Below are 22,172 nucleotides of genomic sequence, written 5' to 3' on the forward strand. Positions count from 1 at the left end.
AGCAGTTTCCAAAGCGGCAATCGGCCAAGTACGCGACAGCTTTCCCAATCAAAGATAGGGACCCCAAGATTTCCTCTGACTCCGTAAACTGGGCGAGGTGTTCTGCCAGTTTCTCTACCCATAGGTCTGCATTCCTGGCTACACAGGTCGCAGCTAAGGCTGGGGCCATAAAGCTGTGTTAGCCTCCCAGGCTTTCCTTAGGAGTGATTCGGCCCTACGATCCATTAGGTCTTTAATACTGCCAGCATCTTCAAATGAAAGGTCTGACTGTTTTGTGACCTGGGACAGGCCGCATCCAGTTTTGGTAGTTTAAAAAAGACTTCCCCAACTGACTGGGGGGAACGGTACTTCCGTTTCCAGGTTTTTTGAGTGGTCAGTCCTCCTTTCTGGATATTTCCACTCTTGTAGGATTAATTTCTTTAGTGATTGGTGAAGAGGGAAGACTCTATCCTGTGTTTCACTGAGCCCCCTATACACCTTATCCTGTGCAGAGGTCGTTCTGGGAACCTCTGGAATCTCTTCAGTGGCATAGATTGCCTGAAGGAGACTGTCCACATCCTCTGCTGAGAAGAGGAACCTTTTCAATTTTCCTTCCTCCTGAGACATGACTGAGTCTCTATCCTCCCTCACCCTCTGAGCTGTGTCTAGTGACCTGGCTCATGACCTCACTTTCTCTTCTTCCTGATCATGAAAAAAAGATTTGGGAGGGTAGGAAAGGGGTACTGGGTCCTGCAAGGAGACTTCCCTGAGAGGTCAGACCCTCTCTGGGGACCGGTTCCTCTGTACTAGGGGCTGTGGCTGCTTGTGTAGCCGTCTCCCTGAAAGCTCTAACCGTAGCCAACATTTCGGACTGCATTGATAAGAGAAAATTTTTCACATGGCAGCCGCCTCCTTCCCAGCCAGCTGGTTAATACACTTGTGGCAGAAGGGTTTGGTGTGGATTTTGGGAGCTTATCCTTAGTTTCCGCACTTTTTAGAGGAACTGTAACTAGCTGAGGCTGAGGATTGAGCAGAGGCCCCCTGGGTTTCACCGGGAGATTCTGTTAGTGAGGGAACATAATAAACAGCAATGTTATTCCTTCCCGCTCGGGGCTGCAGGCTGTACTGGGGAGAAAGAGAGAAGAGAACGAGGAAGGCCGCCGATACCGGCTGCATCCTGAAGTTCAGGAACTCTCACTCTCCTCTTTCCTCCCTTTCCAGGAGGGACAGTACTCACCGACCCCCGATCTGGATTTGGTTGCCCGCAGCGCTAGTCTTCCCTTCCTCTTCATCATGAGGAGGTTGACTGGGTCCTTGGCTTGCCGGTACCTGTTGTAGGTTTATCCGCCGCCGACCCCACCGCTCCACGCTGCTCTCCACGCCGAAGCGTCACTTCCGGGTTGCCGTGTAGGGAACGCCCACTCTCCGGTGACGCGCTTCCTGTACCTCAGAGCGAGGCCTGGAGCGCAATGCTCCTTTGCAAACCCCCCCAGGAAGGAGAGATCAGCAGCATGGCGGCTTTTTTGCAGAGGGACGATGGCTTTTTTCACCACAGCTCAGAGCGCCCATGCATATCTTTGTGGCGACCTGTGAGCGACCGAAGCCAAACAGGTTAGTTCAGCTCTCCCGGCCTCCTGAACCTGCCTCAACAGGGGTACCCTTCGACCTCACCGTCTCCAGGTAATATAAAAAAACAAACGTGCCGCTGTGTTCGGAGAAACACAATCAAAATACTGAGGAGCAAGGGGGTGGGTGGGAACTTTATAACAAACTTGTCAATTGATTGTGTTTCCTGTGGGGAGGAGCCCTCATCTCTCTGGTGTGCCGTCCTGGAAGGCGTTAGGAGAAATGTAAATGCATGTCTAAATCTACCCTTACATTTGTGTATGTATGGGGGCAACCTGGGATGCTTTTACTTTATTACTTATTCTTTTATAAAAAATAAAAAACATTTTTTTTCCACATTTAACTTTATTGCTGTAATAAAGGGGCAGCACTTCATGGCTTTGTAAAAGTCATCAGGTAGCTCACTTTTACCTGAAAGCGGATTATAAACAAGGAATTAAAAACAGAATGTACCATATTGCTGGCTTATAAGGCGACTGCCCTAATTTTACAGCTAAAATGTTGGTTTTGGGATATACTTGCTGTTAAGCAGATCCCCTTCCTCCTCACTGTGCCATTGCATCCTCACTGTGATGATCTCCATACCTTATTCCTGGCAGAGTCAGCCAGACTGCGGCCGTCCATTGTAATATTGTATATTATTTTTAATATGTTTTAGATATACAAGTAAAGAAATTAGATGGATGTATATAACCTTGCTAATCTGTAGGTAATGTTTTAGTAACATTGTTTCTCTTTGTAGTTTGAATTAAATATGTACATAGTGGCAGCCATATTTGCTCATTACATATTCAAACTGTGTTTCTTACTTAACCACTTCGTTACCGGGCCTATTGTGGCACTTTTCTCCTTTATGTAAAAATCACAATTTTTTGGCTAGAAAATTAATCAGAACCCCCAAACATTATATAGTTTTTTTAGCAGACACCTAGGGCAATAAAAAGGCGGTTCATTGCAACTTTTTTCCTCTCATGGTATTTGCGCAATAATTTTTCAAAAAGCCTTTTTTAGGGAAAAAAACAGTTTCATGAATTAAAAAATAACAAAAACAGTAAAGTTAGCCCAATTTATAATGTATAATGTGAAAGACGATGTTACGCCGAGTAAATAGATACCTACATGTCACGCTTTAAAATTGCGCACAACTCATGGAATGGCGCCAAACGTCGGTACTTAAAAATCTCCATAGGCAACGCTTTATTTTTTTTTACAGGTTACTATTTTGAGTTACAGGAGAGGTCTAGTGCTAGAATTGTTGCACACGCTCTAACGCACGGCAACGATACCTCACATGTGGGGTTTGAACGGTGTTTACATATGTGGGCGGGACTTGCATGCGCGTTCGCTTCTGCTACGCGAGCGACCGGGACGTATTAAATTTTATTATTATTTTATTTTATTACTTAATTTTTTATTTTTACACTTTTTTTGACATTTTTTTTTTGATCACTTTTATTCCTATTACAAGGGATGTGTACATTCCTTGTAATAGGAATCAGTGTGACAGGTCCTCTTTATGGAGAGATGTGGGTCAATAAGACCCCACATCTCTCCTACAGGCTTACAAGCATGAAATCGGTGAAAAAAATTTCACCGATAACATGCCGACAGCCGCGATAGCGGCTTTGTTTACTTCCGGTACCGGCGTGACGTCATAACGTCGCGCCCGGCCCTCCGACGTCATAGAGATGACTGTGACCGTCTGGTCACCAGTCATCTCTATGGTTCAACAACGAGCGCCGCCGATTCGCTCTCCGGGCCCCCCGATGGCACGGGAGAGCCCGGAGAAGCACCGGATGGCGGCGGGAGGGGGTGGGACGTCCCCTCCGTGCCTAGAAGAACGATCGAGCGCGCGGACCGCCGCTTTGATCGTTCTTCAGGTGCACAGAATCGCCAGCTGAGACGCGATATCTGAATGATGCCTGCAGCTGCAGGCATCAATCAGATACCACCACTCAAAGTGGAGGACGTCCCAGGACGTCCTACGGATCTGAAGTGGTTAATAGTGCTGCACAGTTGTCATGCAGTTTATGGGTCAGGACACACTTGACTTATTACAGAAAGGAAATCTACTGGAAGAAGTGGTTTGTCCTTCCTGTGTTGGCTTATTAACGCACAGAAATTCCTTATTAAAAGATCTCACCTCTCCTACCAGCATCTCATAGATGAGCACGCCCAGCCCCCACCAGTCCACTGCATAAGTGTAAGTAGTGTCGGTGAGCACTTCTGGTGCCAGGAACTCCGGGGTGCCACAGAATGTACTGGTTCTGTCCCCATATCCCATACCTAGAAGACAAAATTAAACAAGTGAGCATGCAGCTTTATTTTACAGAACTCAATAGCTCAACCTAAACTGCGTTCATATGCACACACATGAAGTGGCTCAGGCTCTCCGCAATGCGCCGAGAGGCTGAGCCAGCTGCTGGTCAGGAAGGTGGGTGGATCTCTCTAGAGTCTGGACCAGCTGAATGACATAAGCTGACTGCAGACTTTTAGCAGGGCTTTTATGAGGAAAATTGCTGGGTCTGCATCCATTTTAGATGTGAATTCCTATTAGGTGTATCTCACCAAAAATGCAATTTTTGTTGCAGGGGATGCCCAAAATCTGACTTGTATCTTAGTGCAGACTTCTTGGAAACTCAGTGAAACTTGGTGAGCCAATCACACAAGCAAATTATATTTGTGGGGGGGGGGGCTTTCTCCAGGGAGCCATATTGCATCTTATAGAAAATTACAGCGGCTGCAGATTGAAAAGGTAATTTTTAATAACATTATAACTTGTGTCCAAATTGTATATGCTACATTTTTTTTTTGTCCATGAAAGTGGAGTTACTGTTTAAGTTACGCTTATGCCGCGTACAAACACAATTGGAATTTCCGATGGAAAAAGTCAGATGGGAGCTTTCATCTGATATTCCGACAGTATGTATGCCCCAGATGACTTTTTCTGTCGTAATTTCCGACATACTTAGAGCGCAGGTTCTCAATTTTTCCGACGTAAAAAATTCCTATCGGAAAATCTGCTCGTATGTATGGAATTCCGACGGGGAAAAAAACACGCATGCTTGGAAACAATTTGACGCATGCTCGGAAGATTGAACGTCATTTTTCTTGGCTCGTCGTAGTGTTGCATCACCTTGTTTTTGATGGTCGGAATTTGGTGTGACCGTGTGTATGCAAGACAGCGTGAGCGGAATTCCATTGGAGTTTATTTCCAAAAAAACGGTCGTGTGTACAGGGCATTAGAGTCAAGTGTCAATATGAGGGCCTTAGTCTTACTTCCTTAGTTTAGTGCTCTGTTACTTCCAAATTAAAGGTGCATTCACGCCTGTGATTTTACCCTGCCTACAGATTAAATGCGAGAACCCCACAGCAGGGGTTCCTACGATTAGCTGCAGGAGGCAGCCTTATTGAAAGCAATGAGAAGCTGCCAGCTCCTGCAGCTAACCACAGGCACTGGCATGTAAATCACACATGCAAGTGATCACTGCATGAGAGATTACATGCAATTGGCCTACGATTATCTGCGGTAGCCGTCAACTACCCATTGGCTTCCAATGAAGCTGCTTTCTGCAGATAATCACAGGAATCCCCCTATAAGGAGATCTGTGCATGGCAGAAGCAGCCAGTCAGTGTCTCTGCCCTACACGGCTGTAACCAGAAAATGGTTGGCAATAATCAGACATGTGCAAGGACACAAAACAGATTAAAGCAGCATAAAAGAAGCCTCACACCTTCTTTACAGAGTCCAAAATCTGCAATCTTCACAAACCCTCTGGCATCCATCAGCAGGTTATCCAGCTTCAAGTCTCTACAATGATAAAGGGTATGGTGAGATTGAGATGGACTTGAGATTGACCAACATTATAGCGGGTATAAAACACTCATTCTGCATATCCAGCTATATTTATTGCAACTGGAGGAGATATAAAGTGTAACTCCAGCCAAACATTCTCTATAGATTGAAAAAACAAAACAAAAAAAAAAACTGTCAAAATGCAGTTTATGGTCTGCACAGTGACATGGTTCACCAATAAACTTTCCAAGGAGCCCAAATTACCAGCATATATAAGATTTTGAATACAAGTTCACATTCCTACAATTTCCTGGGGCACAAATAGGTTCATATTTATATATTTTTCTTGCCCAGCTCTAGTGCCAGAGAAAATGACAACCCTCCACCCCCTCCCCAGCAAATCACATAGATTGCCCGTCTGTCCTTATCTCTGGGAGTAAGTTGACAGCTTCAGCAACAAATCGATTCTAAATAAGAAACTGGGCCCCATATGACCGGCCAATTTATACTACTTTTAACCAGTATAGCTTCTCATCTATACCATACGGACCAGAGCAATTTTTACATTTTTTGCAATGGCCATATTTATTCAGAAATAACTTTGTCAAACTTTTTTTAAGAAAAATAAAATAAAACATTTAATTTGGTGATCGTCTTGCAACAATTATTTTGTATGCAATCCAGAGACAGGAAGGATTTTTGACTTACAAAAAATGTTATCTGGAGTACAAGAAAAAAGACAAAGGTTTCTTTAAAAGAGCAATATGGTCAAAGCTTTTTTTGGCCATACTTCACTAGTGGGTCAAAGGAGTACATTTACTTACGTACTTTTCTGTCACCCATAGTCAGCCGATAGTGGGCTATTGCCCTCCATCATCTTATGGGGCAGAACCAATCCAGGCACCCTGCTGCTTGAAGCCTTTAGGCGTGTGGCTAAGAGCCAGGGACATCTCTGCTCATCTCCTTCTTAGCCCACCACTCCAGTGGAGGAGCAGAGCAGCGTAAAGCGAACGTCTCCCTAAAATCAAAACTGGGTTATATGCAGCCAACGTCAGGTGACTACCACAATGGCAAAAAGAAAGGCTGCAGGGACCTCCCCCATTATAACCCCTCCTACTCCCCTTTAAAGCAGCACATACGATTCTTGTTTTTTTTTTTTCAACCAGAAAGTAAAACAAATGATCAAATTCCCCCCATTCACACCCTTGATGTGGATGGGGCAATCACTCCGGCTGAGGTATTTTATTCTGACAGCAGGGAGACTTTCCAGCCATCAGAATACACTAATCAGCACTTCCAGCTACAGCCGGCAGCGCTGATCATGTGGAAATTTTCCAACAGGCTGGTTTAACAGAAGTCAATCGGTTGAATGACTTCTGTTCAACCAGCCTGCCCCTAAGTGGATCGAAATTTTGCCTTTTTTGCCAGTGTCTAGTGCTGCTGAATTGGCCAAATTGCAATCCACGTATGACCAGCTTTAATTTTGTAGCAAGCAATAGGGAGAACAAAAGAACAGAGGTAAGGGGTCCTATGTACTGTACTTTACTCCAAAATAGGATTTTTTTTGCAAGTCAAAAATCCTATTTTCTGGATCCTCAGTACGGGACAGAGGCTTCTTTAAATTATTATGACTGAGATATCCAAAAAGTAGTCCAACTTGAGGGATGGGAAATAGCACACAGTTCAGGAAAGTCTCTACAAACTCAGAGGAGCTTACAGCACCTTATGCCACGTACACACGATCATTTTTCGGGTTGTAAAACAAAAGTTTTTTTCAGGCTCTAGAAAAAAACGAAGTTTTTTTCAACTTGATCATTAAAACGGCCTTGCCTACAAACGACCGTGAAAAAAAAAAGCTCTAGCAAAGCGCGGTGACGTACAACACGTACAACGGCACTATAAAGGGGAAGTTCCATTCGGATGACGTCACCCTTCAGTTGATTCCTTGTTAGTAAAAGACAATTCGCGCTTTTCTGTCTGTTACAGCGTGATGAATGTGCTTACTCCATTACGAACGGTAGTTTTACCAGAATGAGCGCTCCCATCTCATAACTTGCTTCTGAGCATGCACAGATTTTTCACGTCGTTAAAGCCCACACACGACCATTTTTTACAACCCGAAAAACGACGTTAAAACAGACGAGGAAGGAACTCCATCTTTCAGCCTATAGGCACTAAATGATAACTTCTCTGATCCACCTGCTGGAAAAAAAGGCAGGGAGATCCTTGCAGGAACCTTCGGGAAGCACAAAAAGGAAATCCGATTTCCTAAAAATGGCAGTAAAAGAGAAACTCACAGCATGCACATGTCCAGACAATGGAGGAAAATTTACTTAGGATGTTTCAGAGAAGGAAATAAGGAAGGGAGGACAATATCTTGATTGAGGTAGAGAGCAGAGACCACCTCCAGGAGGAAAGGGCCTTGGGCCTCAAGACAACTCTGTCCTTGTGCATCACTAAGAATTCTTACAGGCAGAGGAGGCTCTAGGCTTTGTGAGGCCTTAGACAAAACTTAGACATGAGGCCACACTCACGGCCATATTGGGAAAAATAATTCAAGCAAGAAAAATGGCTGCAGAAAATGCACGGATCTAGCACACAGGTGATCAGCACCACTTCCAGGGCACCCTCCTCACCTATCAGACATATTCTGCCAATGCAAGAGGGGGGAGAGAGGAGAAGGTGAGAAAGAGAGAGGGGTGATAGAGATCCGATGGCGCCAACATTAGTATTGATCACAGGCAAATTAAAGAGGTGGTTCACCCTAAAAACTACTTTTTTTTATCCCACTGCCCCCCCACATTACAATCCGATTAAGGCTATTATTATTTTTTTGATGCTGTACATACCTTTGTACAGCATATTCACCCGTGGCATCCGGGTTGCGAGTCCCGCGGGAGTGGGCGTTCCTAACATGTCTGTGATTGACGCTTTGCCCAAAAACGAGCTCCCCCCGTCGCGTAAGCCGCGTCACGATTGGCGAAAGGAGCCGAACGGCGATGCGCATGCGCAGTATAGCGCCGACTCGCCATTCGGCTCCTTTCGCCAACCGTGACGCGGCTTACGCGACGGGGGGAGCTCGTTTTTGGGCAAACCGTCAATCACAGACATGTTAGGAACGCCCACTCCCGCGGGACTCGCAACCCGGATGCACGGGTGAATATGCTGTACAAAGGTATGTACAGCATCAAAAAAATAATAATAGCCTTAATCGGATTGTATGTGGGGGGCCAGTGTAATAAAAAAAAAGTAGTTTTAGGGTGAACCACCCCTTTAACTGGCCGCGAGGCCCCTGAGAGCGCGAGGCCTTAGTTGACCGCCTAATTTGCCTTATTAGTATAGATCACAGGCAAATAAGCGGCGGTGAGGCCCCTGTGAGTGCGAGGCCTTCGGCGACCGCCTCTGCTTACAGGATAAGCCCACTAACTCAGAGACCTTCCTCACAGTAGGTCATAGCCATAAGAAAGCCGACCTTATGGTAAAGGTCGGTCAAAGCAATATCCCCAACAGGTTTAAAAGGTGGCTTCTGAAGAGCTGAGAGAAGCAGATACCAAGGAGCCACAGGGGAACAGGTAGAGATGTCAGTTACTCCTCCATGAACATAGGTCTTAAAGCAGTAGTAAACCGCAGCATTTAAAAAAAAAAAAAAAACTACAATGCAATGGTATAATATTTTAGTATGCATCGCATACTAGCACATTATAAAATACCTTAGAACAGGGATATGCAATTAGCGGAATTCCAGCTGTTGCCAAACTACAAGTGCCATCATGCATCTGCCTCTGGGAGTCATGCTTGATGCCGTCAGAGTCTTTCTATGCCTCATGGGACTTGTAGTTTGCCAACAGCTGGAGGTCCGCTAATTGCATATGCCTGCCTTAAAACGAAGCCCTCCAGAGGTGCGCTGTCACTGCTAACAGGGCTTCCATCTTTCCCCCGGTCATGCAGAGACCGCAATGATGTCACTCCCACGCATGCATACGGGAGTCCTTAGATGGGGCACAGAGCTCTGAAGGTGCCGGATCTTCAGAGAGCATGCACCAGTGACGTCACCGGCTGCATCCAGTGTAAATCTGTCCTAAACACTGCAAGTTTAGCAGATTTTTACTGTACCTACAAGGCAAGACTTAATATAGGCTTACCGGTAGGTACAAGTTTAAAAGAATTACTTTACTACCGGCACATTCGCACTAGAGCAAACTGAAGCCGTTACCGGTGGCTCCAGCCAATCACAGCACCGAGCCGCGATACCCGGAAGTAACCCCCGGCAGAGATGCCGCCAGCCGGAGGGGGGGTACGAGGACCACTGCAAGGTCTTTGATGCAAGGCAAGTAATTCGTAATGAGCTAATATGCTATGCATACTAGCTCATTATGCCTTTGTCTTGCAGGGTTTTTTTTTTTATATAGGTTTACAACCATTTTAATGGTTTTCAAAGGCCAAATGTTGGTCCAGACCAGAACAGGAGGACAGATTATGTTTCACTGAGTACTTTTTAGGCTAAAAGTTCCTCAACTTACACCAGGTTTTTGAGGTGCCATGGTAGACTTTATGAAAGGTTGACTTCCTAGTTCTCAAGCGGGTAGGGATAACTGAATCTGAAAGACCTATGTTCCTCAGGAAAATGTCTTTAACAGCAATGGCGTTAAAGTGAGCAATTGAGAAGCAAGATAAAACACTGGACCTTGGGAAATGAGGAACAGACAATCTGAGTACCATGTCCTCCTAGGCCTATTTGGTGCGAAGAGGATCATTGGAATGTCCTCCTCGATCCTGTGTAGTAGGCAAGGAAAAATCTGTAGGGGTGGAAAGGAGTAGATCCCATGGCATCACCAGAACATCCACTGCGAAGGCTCGAGGATTCCTAGACCTGGAAACAAACCTGTCCAGTTTAATGTTTCATCTGGACGCCAGGAGGTCCACATCTGATATCCCCCCACCTTTGGATAAGGGCTTGAAAGACCTCTGGATGGGGAGGTCATTCTCCCTCAGCCAGGCTGCTGGCAATTGAGAAAGTCCGCCCTAGGGGTCAGACTGAAGGACTAAGTCTGTTAAGTTACAACAATCTGGAATGGAACTTGGTGTACAGTGCAACCATAAAATCCAAGATCATCACCCAGGCACAATTTTTTTTTTTCAGGCTCGGGGGGTTCCGACATCAAAATTTATGGACAGTAGACAAGAACATTTCTAGCGTTAGACCCCCAGGTACTCCAACCAGCTAGATGGGTTCAGTGATGACTTTGGGATGTTGAGCACGCAACTAAAGCTCTGCAGAATCTGTACTAAATATGAGCTGTTGGTTGACAGGGATAAGAGGATTGATCATTTAGCAGGACATTGTCCAGATACTCCTCAACATGAATTCCTTGGAAATGAGGCAGAACAAAAACCAGGGCAAGCATGTTGGAGAAAACCCAGGGGATTGTGCACATTCCAAAGTGATGAGCAACAAATTGGTAATGCCGATTGCCCACTGTAAAAACACAGATAGCAATGGAGAGGTGAAGAGGTGCAGAGCGAACACCGACACAGCCCACTCTACTCTATTAGACCTCCGATCTGCCCAGATTCTCGCCGAGAGGCGGAGCTGGGTGCCAGTCCAGGCTTGCGGGTGGATCTGTGACATCAGCTGACAGCCTGCTGTGAGCTGAAAATGGGTCACAGGAGTGCAAAATAATCTGCACTGCTGCAATCCACAGGAGAAGTACAGCCAAACAAGCAATAAATCTATCACATGACCAGAGTCTCTGCTCCTGTTTGACATTACTTGTGACAATTGATAAAATGTCCCCATTTATGTTGTGAACTCACACTCCAGGGCCAAGGCAGGCTCTTCTTCAGCCCAGGCTTTAGATCCAAGCTTTCTCCCTGAAGCAGGTAGGGCCTCCAGACAACCGCTGTCCTGGTCCAGGGCCTCCCTTGTACCCCCTGCCCCAATCCAGTCCAAGGCCTCCTCTACAGCCCCCCCTCTGAGTTCAGAGCCTCCTCTGAATCCAGGTGTTTTGCCACACCAACCCCACTTTTCAAGTCCAGGGCCTCCTGGACACTGATCACTGCTCCCTGTGTTCTGGAGTAGTGATCAGTGTCGTGTCACATGTAGCCCAGCCCCCACACAGTTAGAACACATCCCTAGGACACACGTAACCCCTTCAGCACCCCTACTGGTTAACCCCTTCACTGCCATTTACACAGTAAATGGGTGCCCCCTACTGGTTAACCCCTTCATTGCCAGTATCATTTACACAGTAAATCGGTGCATTTTTATAGCACTGATCGCTGCATCAATGACAATGGTCCCAAAATGGCATCAAAAGTGTCCGCCATAATGTCGCATTTATGATAAAAAAAATGCTGATCGCCTTTAATATAGAAGAGTTTTTGTGGAAATGTATTATTTTGCAAATTAGTTGTTTTAGTAATCAGAATTATAATGGACATCTCATTTTTCAATAGGCATTCAGGTTGATTGTATTTGTTTTTTTGTGGAAAAAAAAATGAAAATTAATAAAAATATATTGGAATACAAATATACAAAAAAGCAAAAACAAAAAAACAGCCTCATTGGCTCGCTGTGCTGGCCCTTACACTCACACCGATTGCTGCTGTGCAGGGGACTACAGGAGGCCAGTATCAAGACACACATCAGGTACATATGTTAGTTGCATTTTATAATACAGTACATTTGAGGATTTTATTTAATGAATACCTGTAAATTATTTTTTTCTCGTGTAGAAACTGGAGACCAAGAACCACGCAGGCGGAATAAAATCTGCCAAAAGAATGACAGGCATGTCAAGCATTACAGTCATGTGACACAAGTCACCCTGCCCTCTGCACCCCGTCCCAATAACACACCTGGTTGCTGGCGGTGAGAAGACATTGGCATGTATGTGCATCATCAGATCCCCACCAGGCATGTATTCCATCACAAAGCAGGTGTGTTCCGGAGTCTGGAAGCAGGCAAACAAGTTCACAAGGAAGGGATGTCCAGAAGAATTTACCACCTCAAAGATGCGCTTCTCACACTGCAGACTGCAATAGAAAAAATGTAGCAATAAGGAGGACAAAAGACTGAAACCTTCTACCCAACTTCTGGAGGACAGATATATTTTCCAAAGCCATTTGTCACATGAGCATTTGAACTCTTCCAGGTATGCTGGGTAAATGAAAACCGATTGGTTGTTATAGACAACATGTTTGTAATGTAAGCCTGGTGTATATTGCTGGTTACCCATTTTCCTCCTGCAATGGTTGCACTGGTACCTTTCCCCCAGGCCTCCAATCATCTTCGATCCCACAGCTCTGAGCTCCTCTTTCCCATGAACCACAAATTCTCTTCTGAAGCAGCAGCACATCTGTACAGGTAGATGCTCCTACTCTTTCTGGAGTTTCTCTTTCCCTCCTGGGCTCTGAGCTTCTCTGTCTTTCCCTTGTAGACTACCGTATATACTCAAGTATAAGCTGACCCAAATGTAAGCCTAGGCATCTAATTTTACCACAAAAAACGTAGAAAACGTATTGACTCGAGTACAAGCCTAGGGTGAAAAACGCAGTAGCTACTGTAAGTGGAAAAGAGGGTCAACAATGCCCATCTGCAGCCTCACTGTGACCATCTGCAGCCTCACTGTGACCATCTGCAGCCTCATCTTTGATCTCCGCTGTGTCATGCAACTGCAGTAGGCGGCTGTCCCCTGTAACAAAGCGCCGCCGCCGCCGCCTCCTCGTCTGTGATAGACGGAATTCAGTTTCCCAGCATTGTTATGTAGTGTTAGGGGTTCCATCTATCACGGACGAGAAGGAGGTGGGGTAATCTCTAGCAGTGTCTCTGCGTGCTTTCCTGCAGCCTTTGCAACTTGGTGTTGACCCCCCTCCCACCAATGCTTGTATTAACACATGTGTGAAAGCACAAAAATGCACAGGAATCCCCCTTACTGCACAATAGCAGTGCACCAAAACACTATAGTGCAGGTACATTTTGTACATTGTTAAAGCCATATACAATTGGATGAACATGATACTTTTGTACCCCAAAACAAATGCATGCGTTATATACAAGTTTTATCTGTCATAATTCCTGTGCATAAACAATCATCATTGGTTTCAACATGTTTCACTCTTGTGTTTCATCAGGAAACTACTTATGAATGCAAACTGTACCAAAAATGAATTTACATATATTAGATAATAAGAGCTATACAGGCATACCCCGCTTTAAGTACACTCACTTTACATACACTCGTGAGTAAGAACTCGCGAGTGTATGTAAAGTGCCTTACAAGTACTGTACAGACATTTTGCAGCCGCAGTAGAAGGAGCTGAAGCTCCGAGAGCATACCCCACCCTGTTCCAGTGTGCCCCTGACACCCCCACTACAGCGCCTGAGACCTCAACTACAGCTCTTGACAACCGTCAATGAAATGCACAGGAATTATGACAGTTAAAACTTTAATATAATGCACTACATGCATTTGCTTTGGGGTACAAATGTATCATGTTTATTCAATTTCCATTTGTTTTAACAATGTCCGAGTTGTAAATTCAACCGCATGTAATAAAAGTGCTGTTATGTAATACATGTTATTTGTGTTGTAAATTTTCACACCTAAAAAGTCCAATTTATTATTGTTATTTGTGTTTTAATCATTCACATACATATGTTAGATTATATAGATTCTGTTTCATTATAAAACAGGCAAAACATGTGCCCCCCCCCCTGATTATATTAGAATGGAATAGAACTTGAACCTTTCAAACTCATCTCGGCTAACGATATCACGTTTTTTCAGTGCTTTGATCGCATACAGCTTTTCAGTTTTCTTAAATTCAGCCAATAGGACCTTTAAAAAGTAAAATAAAATTCAAAACCTTTCCCTGATGTGTGGAGTAAATTAAGAACTTTGTAAATAAATAAAAAAAAAAAAAAGAGAAGTACACGTATAACAAGACTAACACAATGCAAAAATATCCTGCTTTGCATGATCCGTTTACATAAAATGTACCTTCCCAAAGTGCCCCCTTCCCAACACCGACACACAAGTGAAGTCATCCATGCTGAGGACATGTTTTCTGTATTTAAAAAAAAAAGAGAGAGAATAGTTGCGATATCACAGAGCAAGTCCCAGAAACAAATTAGTGAGCAACTAATGCCATCTTATCAAACACATCAACTGTGCCAATGCTAGAAAATCTACTGAATATGCATTAAACTGATTACTCTAATCCTGAGCAAGCAGAATACAGAGAAGACCTCACAGGTTCACAGTTAGATACTGAAGCCTTTGCCGTGTACCTCTTCTCTCGGTTTTCTGTATTATCAATCACATTCATTAATATCAATAAGTGAGCGAATATCTGTGGCAGTACATTATAGCAACAAGGTGCACTGAACTGCCCAGGAACATTGAACCCCCACAACTGCATGTATTTAAAAACCCAACATCCACCAAATCATCTACTGTATAGTAGAATTTAAAGTAATTCTGAGGCCCCTTTCAAACGGACGCCTCCGTGGGATGGAATCCACTTGCTCAGCGTGGGATTGCTCTGCTGAATCCCACTAAGCAGGCGGATGACAGGTCCACTCTTCTCTATGGGAAAATCAGGGGAAAAATCAGGGGAAAATAGGCCGATTGTCCGTTTTCATTCGATCATCAAAATAGGACCACCATCCATCTGTATTTTGTGGACAGGATCGTAGCGGATAGTGGAGGGTGTCAGTGGACATGTCCCTGCTGACATCTACCCCTCCATTGGGAAGACTGGAGGGTCCAATCAGGTTCGCCTGAAAAACTGACAGGCAGACCTGATCGGACAGCAGATCAGGTCCCTTTCTGAAAATGCTAGTTTTACTGGCGGGTTTCAGCATTAGTATTCAAAGTGCATACAGAGCAAGCAAACAAAACTGAATCCAGATCTGCATACTTGTTCCAAGGTAGTTTCCACTAGTATTGAAGCCACTGGATCATACCGACAGCCTAGGAACTAGCATTTAAAAAAAGTAGTAAAAGAATGGCAGAACCCATATTTCTCCAATGTCGGTTTATTTTTCGAGTCCAGATTTTTCTGTGTATTCTTGAGGTGTATGGGTAGTCTTGTAGGCCATTATCGCTTAAGGATGGTCAAGTAGAGGAAATATTCCCAGCTGTATCTCCATCACACATGCATTAAGCTTACCTGTGAAGTTTCGGGAGTTCCGATGAGGCCTGGGTGTTACTCTCCTCAGAACAAATGCGCTTCACAGACTGAAAAAGAACAAAGACATTAAAAAGAACTGTTTGTGCCTCATCAATGGATACAAATGCATACACAGCTGACCTTATAAGTACAGGGGGAAGGAGAGGTGTCTGTACTTCACAGGGATTCTTCTAGCCCAGACATGTCAGAATAGTGTTTGTGGGCTGCATGTGGCCCTCTCGCTCCTGATCAGTAGTTCAAGAATTTAAACTTAACATAGACCCAAGCTGTTTTCTACTTGATAGAAGCTACATTTGGAGCATTGCACAGTCATTAGTAAATAATCCATATGAAATGCTACTTGTGTACCTCACTCCATAGGATGTCATGAGTTCTATATGTGCGGTGATTGAGTACTACTACTCAATAAATGCTGGGGCATCTTCTGTGAGTTTAGCAGGCTTCTTACCCAGGCCAGGAATAGAAAACAGACAGACTTGGCAGACCTATACCCAAGTCGTTTATGCTGAAGCAGTTGGGTGCCATTGCCTCCAGTGGCATCTTTGATAATAGAATTAAGGGTGTGAAAATACATCCCTCGAAGATCATGCAGGTCAGGCGTTTCTTTGACACAGGGTCTGCAGACCAGCACGTTAACCAGAGCGTCTCTGCATGTGTGTTGGCAAAGACCATCATGGGGGACAAGCAGAGATGCTTTCAGTGGGCCATTGCAGCTGAAGTAGAAAGCTCCAGCTCTTTGCATTAAATGCTCAATCAGCCATTGAGATCAATCCTTTACCATGGTCTGACAAATGACAAATAATGCCAGATAGGACCAAGTTTTAAAGAGAGTTTCTAATTGCTGATCGGTAGGATCCTTAAGTACAGAAAGACTCTCCACTACCCCCCTAGTGGGTTCCTTGTTAAGGTGGGTCACTGAGGGTAGACTGCTGTTTGACAAAATCCCTTCCAAATAGTAACAAGCTTAGTAAGAATTTAGCAGGTGTCAAGGGCATGTTGGGGTGTTTCTGAACCCCACAGCTGAAGACTTTAAATGGTAGGTGCAATGAAATGGTCTTTGCAGCTACAGGAACTCTAAAAGACCCGATACTGGAGATAGCAGGCTTATCCTGCAGTGAACACTTCAGTAAGAGCCAGGATTAATTATGTCTAAAGGCTTAAACTCCTTATGAATAATGTCATCAGACAGAGATTGAAGGGACTCATAATCAGATATAGTCACTGCGACTGATGGCTCAGAACCATCCAGGACTGTGGACAGATCAGCCAAAGAAACTGCAAGTGAAGGTGCAGGAGTGAAAAATAAAGTCTCTGCGGTCACAGCCAGGAACAAACTGTGTAAATTGGGCCACAAAGTTAGCTGTGACTGTAGAAAAGACCCCAGCTGACAAGGCAGGGGACTCAGCCCCATTCAGCTATGGGGGACTCGGATGACTAGTTAAACTCAGTGAGCAGATAACAGGTTTGCAGACATCAGAACCGTCAAAAAGGCACAGATCAAATGTCCCCAGAGCCTTAGTGGAGTGTGATCTGGGGTATCCCATTGCAGCAAGACAGTTTACTCCTTGTCTAGAAAGACATGTTGCAACTAGATAGTGATAAGGCAACTTAGAGAGTAACTCAACTTTCATTGGGGGGGGGGGGGGAAAACCCCTTCTGGGTGATCAGTGTACCTTGCAAGAATTTTAAACAAAAACTTTGTTGCAGATTCCTACCAGTTTTCGAAAGTGGAATTCCCCTTTAAGTTTAGGATACAAGGCAAGAATGCAGGTATTCACAACTCCCAGGCAGCTGGTAGAACGCAAGGATTGGATAGCCAGAGAATACCAAGTCACTGTAAGTTGGCAGTAGGAATGAACAAAAGATCGGTGAGGCAGTGGGACGATGTTTTCTTGATGCTTTAAGGTGAGAAAGTGTGCACGCAACACTTAACCCATGACATGGTGCCCTGCTCAGTCCCTCAGCAAGAACTTCTTTCAGGCCAATCGGCCTACTTAAAAGAGGACAAGCACTAAGGTATGCGACTATGCCAGTGGCTCCTGACCTGAAAAGTGCTTCACAGCTGACTAACAAGAACAGGGTCTGGAAAATGCTGTATGCAAAAGCCAGCACTCAAAGGTCACGTCCAGACTAGGCCTGCAACATTCAGTCCATTGGAATCTGGGCCCGGCACTCCATAAGCTATGCCGAGGACAGATATGACAGATAACTGCAATCAATGAGCAGCTTTAGCAGGGGAGCAGAGAAGAGTCTTGATTAAAGAAAAATCCAGAAAACTGAAGAAAAAAAAGTGGTAGCAGTTATTAGGTTATTCTTCAAAACAGAACTGAAAAAAATAAAAAAAGAATACTATCAAAAATCTAGGGCAGCAGCTGTATAACTCAGAAGGTAAAATATTTCCAGTATCCAAAAGGACAATAACGAAAATTAGATTTTTATACACGCCATAAAAACCTCCTCGAGGGATACAGGAATTCACATACTGTTTAGTTATGGTAGACAATAAAATTCAATGTCATCCCCAGTATAACCTCGGTTTGTAGCGAGCAGTACCAAAAGCAAGTACAGGAACACCAGGGCTGGGACCTGCGTCTCCCAATAAACTCAGAAGAAAAGGTTTTTAAAGGAAAATACAAAACCCCCATTTTTATTCTCGTCCATTGAAAGACACAAGAATTCAGATGCTATCAGGATGTCCAGAAGTGGTTCAATCGATAAATGCAGGAGGACTGCCTGCTACCCAGAAACCGCCTGAACAAAATCTGGACTGAATGTGGCCAAGCTCCATGCAAATAGGGAAACCCAACAACACAACCAAAGGTAGGACACTGAAAAATCAACCCAATGGCTTTAGAACCTAGAACACCACGTCACAGATGGGTACCTAGGATCAAACAGGTCTATATGAAAGAAAGACCCAAGCCCTTTACACCCTGAACCTCTAAAACCAAAAGGGATGAAAACTCCATGACCAAAGAGGTTGTCTGGCCTGCCACCAACATTGGTAGATTTATTTTATTTAATAACTGGTTAGACAAAGCTAGGGGGAAAAAAAACGTCCATCATCCTACAGCAGCATCAACAGCATCAAGCAGCATCAACCCTGTCCTCAGGGCCCACTAACAGGCCAGGTTTTATGTATTACTTTGGGGAGATGCAGACTAGAATACTGCAATCACTGAGCAGAAAATGATATCACCTGTGATGTATTTCGGTTATCTTGCAAACCTGGCCTGTTAGTGGGCCCTGAGGACAGGGTTGATGACCACTGTTCTAGGGCACTAGTAAAAAAAAAGAAAAAGGGAGCTTTGTCCAAGGTCCAAGTGTTAACTACGTGAGTCTCCAGAGCTTTGGGTGGAATAAAACCCCCAGACCTAGGTCCATTTTTTTACCTTGGCTTTTTATTTCAGTTGATTGATAGAGGCTTTACCTTTCTTTCACACACTCTACTGTGAGAGCCTGCTGCTAGGTGAAAAGACTGACAGCTGACAGAACACAAAAAGGCATCAGAGCTGCCTGTTTGTTTTGTGGAACCTTCTTATGAAAATAACGTTCTAAGATAATCAAGTGACGAGTGCTTTTGCGCTAATATAGATCCTCAATCTGCAATAACCTGAACAAAATACATACAGTGCAGCAAAACCTAGTGGTGTTTACAATACACGAAACAGAAATCAATAGTGAGTGTGATTATGCGCAACGTATCTCACAATAATGTGACACACAAAAATATGACCACAATGGAAACCAAAAAAAGATAAGTGATGAATAAAATAAATATGATATAATAAGCGAGCTAATAAACTCAATAATGCGGAAATCTGACAAAGAAGTGCTTTGTCAGATTTCCGCATTATTGAGTTTATTAGCTCGCTTATTATATCATATTTATTTTATTCATCACTTATCATTTTTTTTTGGTTTCCATTGTGGTTATATTTTTGTATGTCACATTATTGTGAGATACGTTGCGCAGAATCACACTCACTATTAAACGTTCTAAGATAGTTTGATCCATTCCCCTAATCATTCGTGGGCCAAATTGACGTTTGATTTGAATTGTAATGATGGGAATATTTAAAGAGCAGGATGGAAAAAAATTCCTAAACTACTTAATTTCGAACAGCGTATGTGGTTTTTGTTTGGTAAAGTCAATTTATTCCAAAATCAAAATGTTAAAAGCAAACCATTTTTTTTTTCAAATTACATTTGGAAGGTTTTGAGAATTTCTATATGAATTACCCCAAGAGTTTTCCTAAAAATGTTCATTTCAAAATTCTATCTATGGCCAGCTTTAACCTGTGCTGAGTTTCAAATCTTCAAACTCAGCTGCAGGACTGCATGCACCATAATGTGCAAGACTGTATACTGCCAATGAATCCCAGCCCCTGATTCATTTGTAAAACCCGACTTGATAGTTTAGGTAATGTAGGCATGCTACCTCCTGCTTTCTGCAATGAAGTATATGGTGCCTGAGCAAGTACTCCCATATGAGGCGCTAATTACTCCAACTTTCAGAAACCAGCCTTTGCATGGGCTCTTCTTCGGTGGTATGAAAAAGTACAAGGACCTGAATGAAAAAGCCAAATCATAACCTTTTTAAAAAGCTAGTTTCTTGGCTCCTGTACTCAATCTTTGCCTTCAAAACTTTGAGCCTCTCACTCAAAACATGCAATGTCTGAGCTCCTTATGAAAATGTTTTTGTCCAGGTAAGTGACTCAAAGAACTTAAAACAAACAGCCAACAAGATATTAAAATAATTAAATGGTAGCCTACATTTATTTCTAATTAAGGTGTTGGTTAATAATAATGGTGTCAGTGACACTACTCACCTTTGCCGGAAGTTTGGGCGAAGAGTCCATAGGTGCCCCTACCTTTTCTGACTCAAGCGGTAAGTAGATTCGGGGAGGCTTGGGTGGAGGCTTGAAGGAGGAGGATTCATCAGTAAATATTAACTTTTTTATGGGAATATTACTGAAAGGGAACAAAAATGTATTTAGGAGCAAGAGTAAAAAAAACAAAAAATAAAAGTCCTTTCACTATTGTCTAGTCATGTATCCTACCAGTCCCACTGTCCTAATCTGGCTCAGCACCAACCAGCAATTGATTGTCAGGCTCTTTATGAAGGGTTTAAACGAATGCAGAGGAAATTAAAGGCGATGTATAGCAAATTCTGTACATATTTCTCTCCTTTAGTGGTATAAAACCTAAAGAAGGACCCTTGGATGGACATGCTGTCAACTCTGATGTATATGCTATGCGTTCTCTGCATTGTTACCTTGTTACAAAATAACGTTTTGGGAAAAAATAAATATTTTGTATTTATATATGCAGACAGCAAGGAGAGCTCTCAGTTCCCCTTTTGTGTTTTCTAGTCTCTGCTTGATTTCTGTTGTAAAAAGTCTGCTTTACAGAGCCTAATAGCTCAAGTTTAAGGCTGCATTCACACCTTAGCGCTGCGTTTTGTACCGCGATTTGCCATGACAAAACGCGTCGTTTTTTAACCTGGTTTTCGCTGGAGGGGTGATTTACACATTGTTGGCTATGCCGAACGCCGAAACCGCCTGAAAAAAAAAAGGGTCAGGGACTTGTTTTGAGCTTCAGGCGTACGACGTTCGGCGTGGAGATGTGAACCATCTCCATAGAGAACAATGTTAAATCACCCCTCCAGCGTATTTTAGGCTGCAATAGCGTCGGGCTTTAGGCGTTAAAACGCCTAGGTGTGAATGGAGCCTAAAGCGGTTGTATAGTCTTTTTTTTTTACTTTTACCTACAGGTAAGCCTATACTAAGGCTTACTTGTAGGTAAAAAAAATATCTCCTAAACCTTTATGGTTTAGGAGATACTCCCCTCGTAATGCACCGCTGGCTGCAGCGGCGCAGGCGCACAGGGGATTCTCGGCTGAAGGACCGGGAGACGCCGGACCTTGTCGGAAAGAAGTCTCCCGCGCGAATGCACAGGAGTGACGTCATCGCGGCTCCAGCCACTCACAGCGATGGAGCCGCAATACCCGAAAGACACGCCGAGTCGAAATGTCAGCTGCCTCGGCATGGACAGGAGGGACACCAACGCTCGTTCTAAGGCAAGTATTTCATAATGAGCTAGTATGGGGTATACAACCGCTTTAAATTTAAATGATTTAAAGTTGTGACTTTTCCCACTACCTAATGCAAGGTTTCAATGAGAGAGAGTCCCTGAAAGGAAAGAACAACTTTTGCTGTGATCTCTCTTTAGAAAACCCACACAATGCTCTTTGAATTTTGTGTCACGAGTGCACTCGGCATTAAAGGCTTACGCATGGTTGAATAATGAAGAGGGAAGTGTGTCAGACTGCTGGAGACGTGAGTACTGCGGTCTTGATCTCCAGCGTGGTGCCAGCAGAGGGCAGCTTAGTACAGGTAAACACTAGGACTGGACACAAAAAAATGATTATGTCATTATGCAACCCGATTGGAGGAACCGAACCCCTGTCACTTATACTTGTTAGTGTAATATGCCTTTTAGGAAAATTCCCCCGGGAACTATGTACAAAAAACACACACACACACACACACACACACACACACACACAACA

The 22,172-nt window shown here is 43.9% G+C and overlaps 1 protein-coding gene across 1 annotated transcript in view; it reads right to left on the reverse strand.

The window, feature by feature from the left end:
• Positions 1 to 22,172, reverse strand: part of PKN3 (protein kinase N3) — a 94,422-nt gene that overhangs the window by 11,725 nt on the left and 60,525 nt on the right. The window contains exons 11-18 of the mRNA XM_040324730.1: positions 20,431 to 20,572; positions 15,578 to 15,645; positions 14,404 to 14,470; positions 14,150 to 14,241; positions 12,260 to 12,436; positions 12,111 to 12,173; positions 5,340 to 5,416; positions 3,749 to 3,891 (exon numbers count right to left, since the gene is read on the reverse strand). Of these exons, the coding sequence (XP_040180664.1) occupies positions 3,749 to 3,891; positions 5,340 to 5,416; positions 12,111 to 12,173; positions 12,260 to 12,436; positions 14,150 to 14,241; positions 14,404 to 14,470; positions 15,578 to 15,645; positions 20,431 to 20,572 (829 nt within the window). The remainder of the gene's footprint in view (positions 1 to 3,748; positions 3,892 to 5,339; positions 5,417 to 12,110; positions 12,174 to 12,259; positions 12,437 to 14,149; positions 14,242 to 14,403; positions 14,471 to 15,577; positions 15,646 to 20,430; positions 20,573 to 22,172) is intronic.

The sequence above is a fragment of the Rana temporaria genome, chromosome 9, assembly GCF_905171775.1.
Source record: "Rana temporaria chromosome 9, aRanTem1.1, whole genome shotgun sequence".
Lineage (NCBI taxonomy): Eukaryota > Metazoa > Chordata > Amphibia > Anura > Ranidae > Rana > Rana temporaria.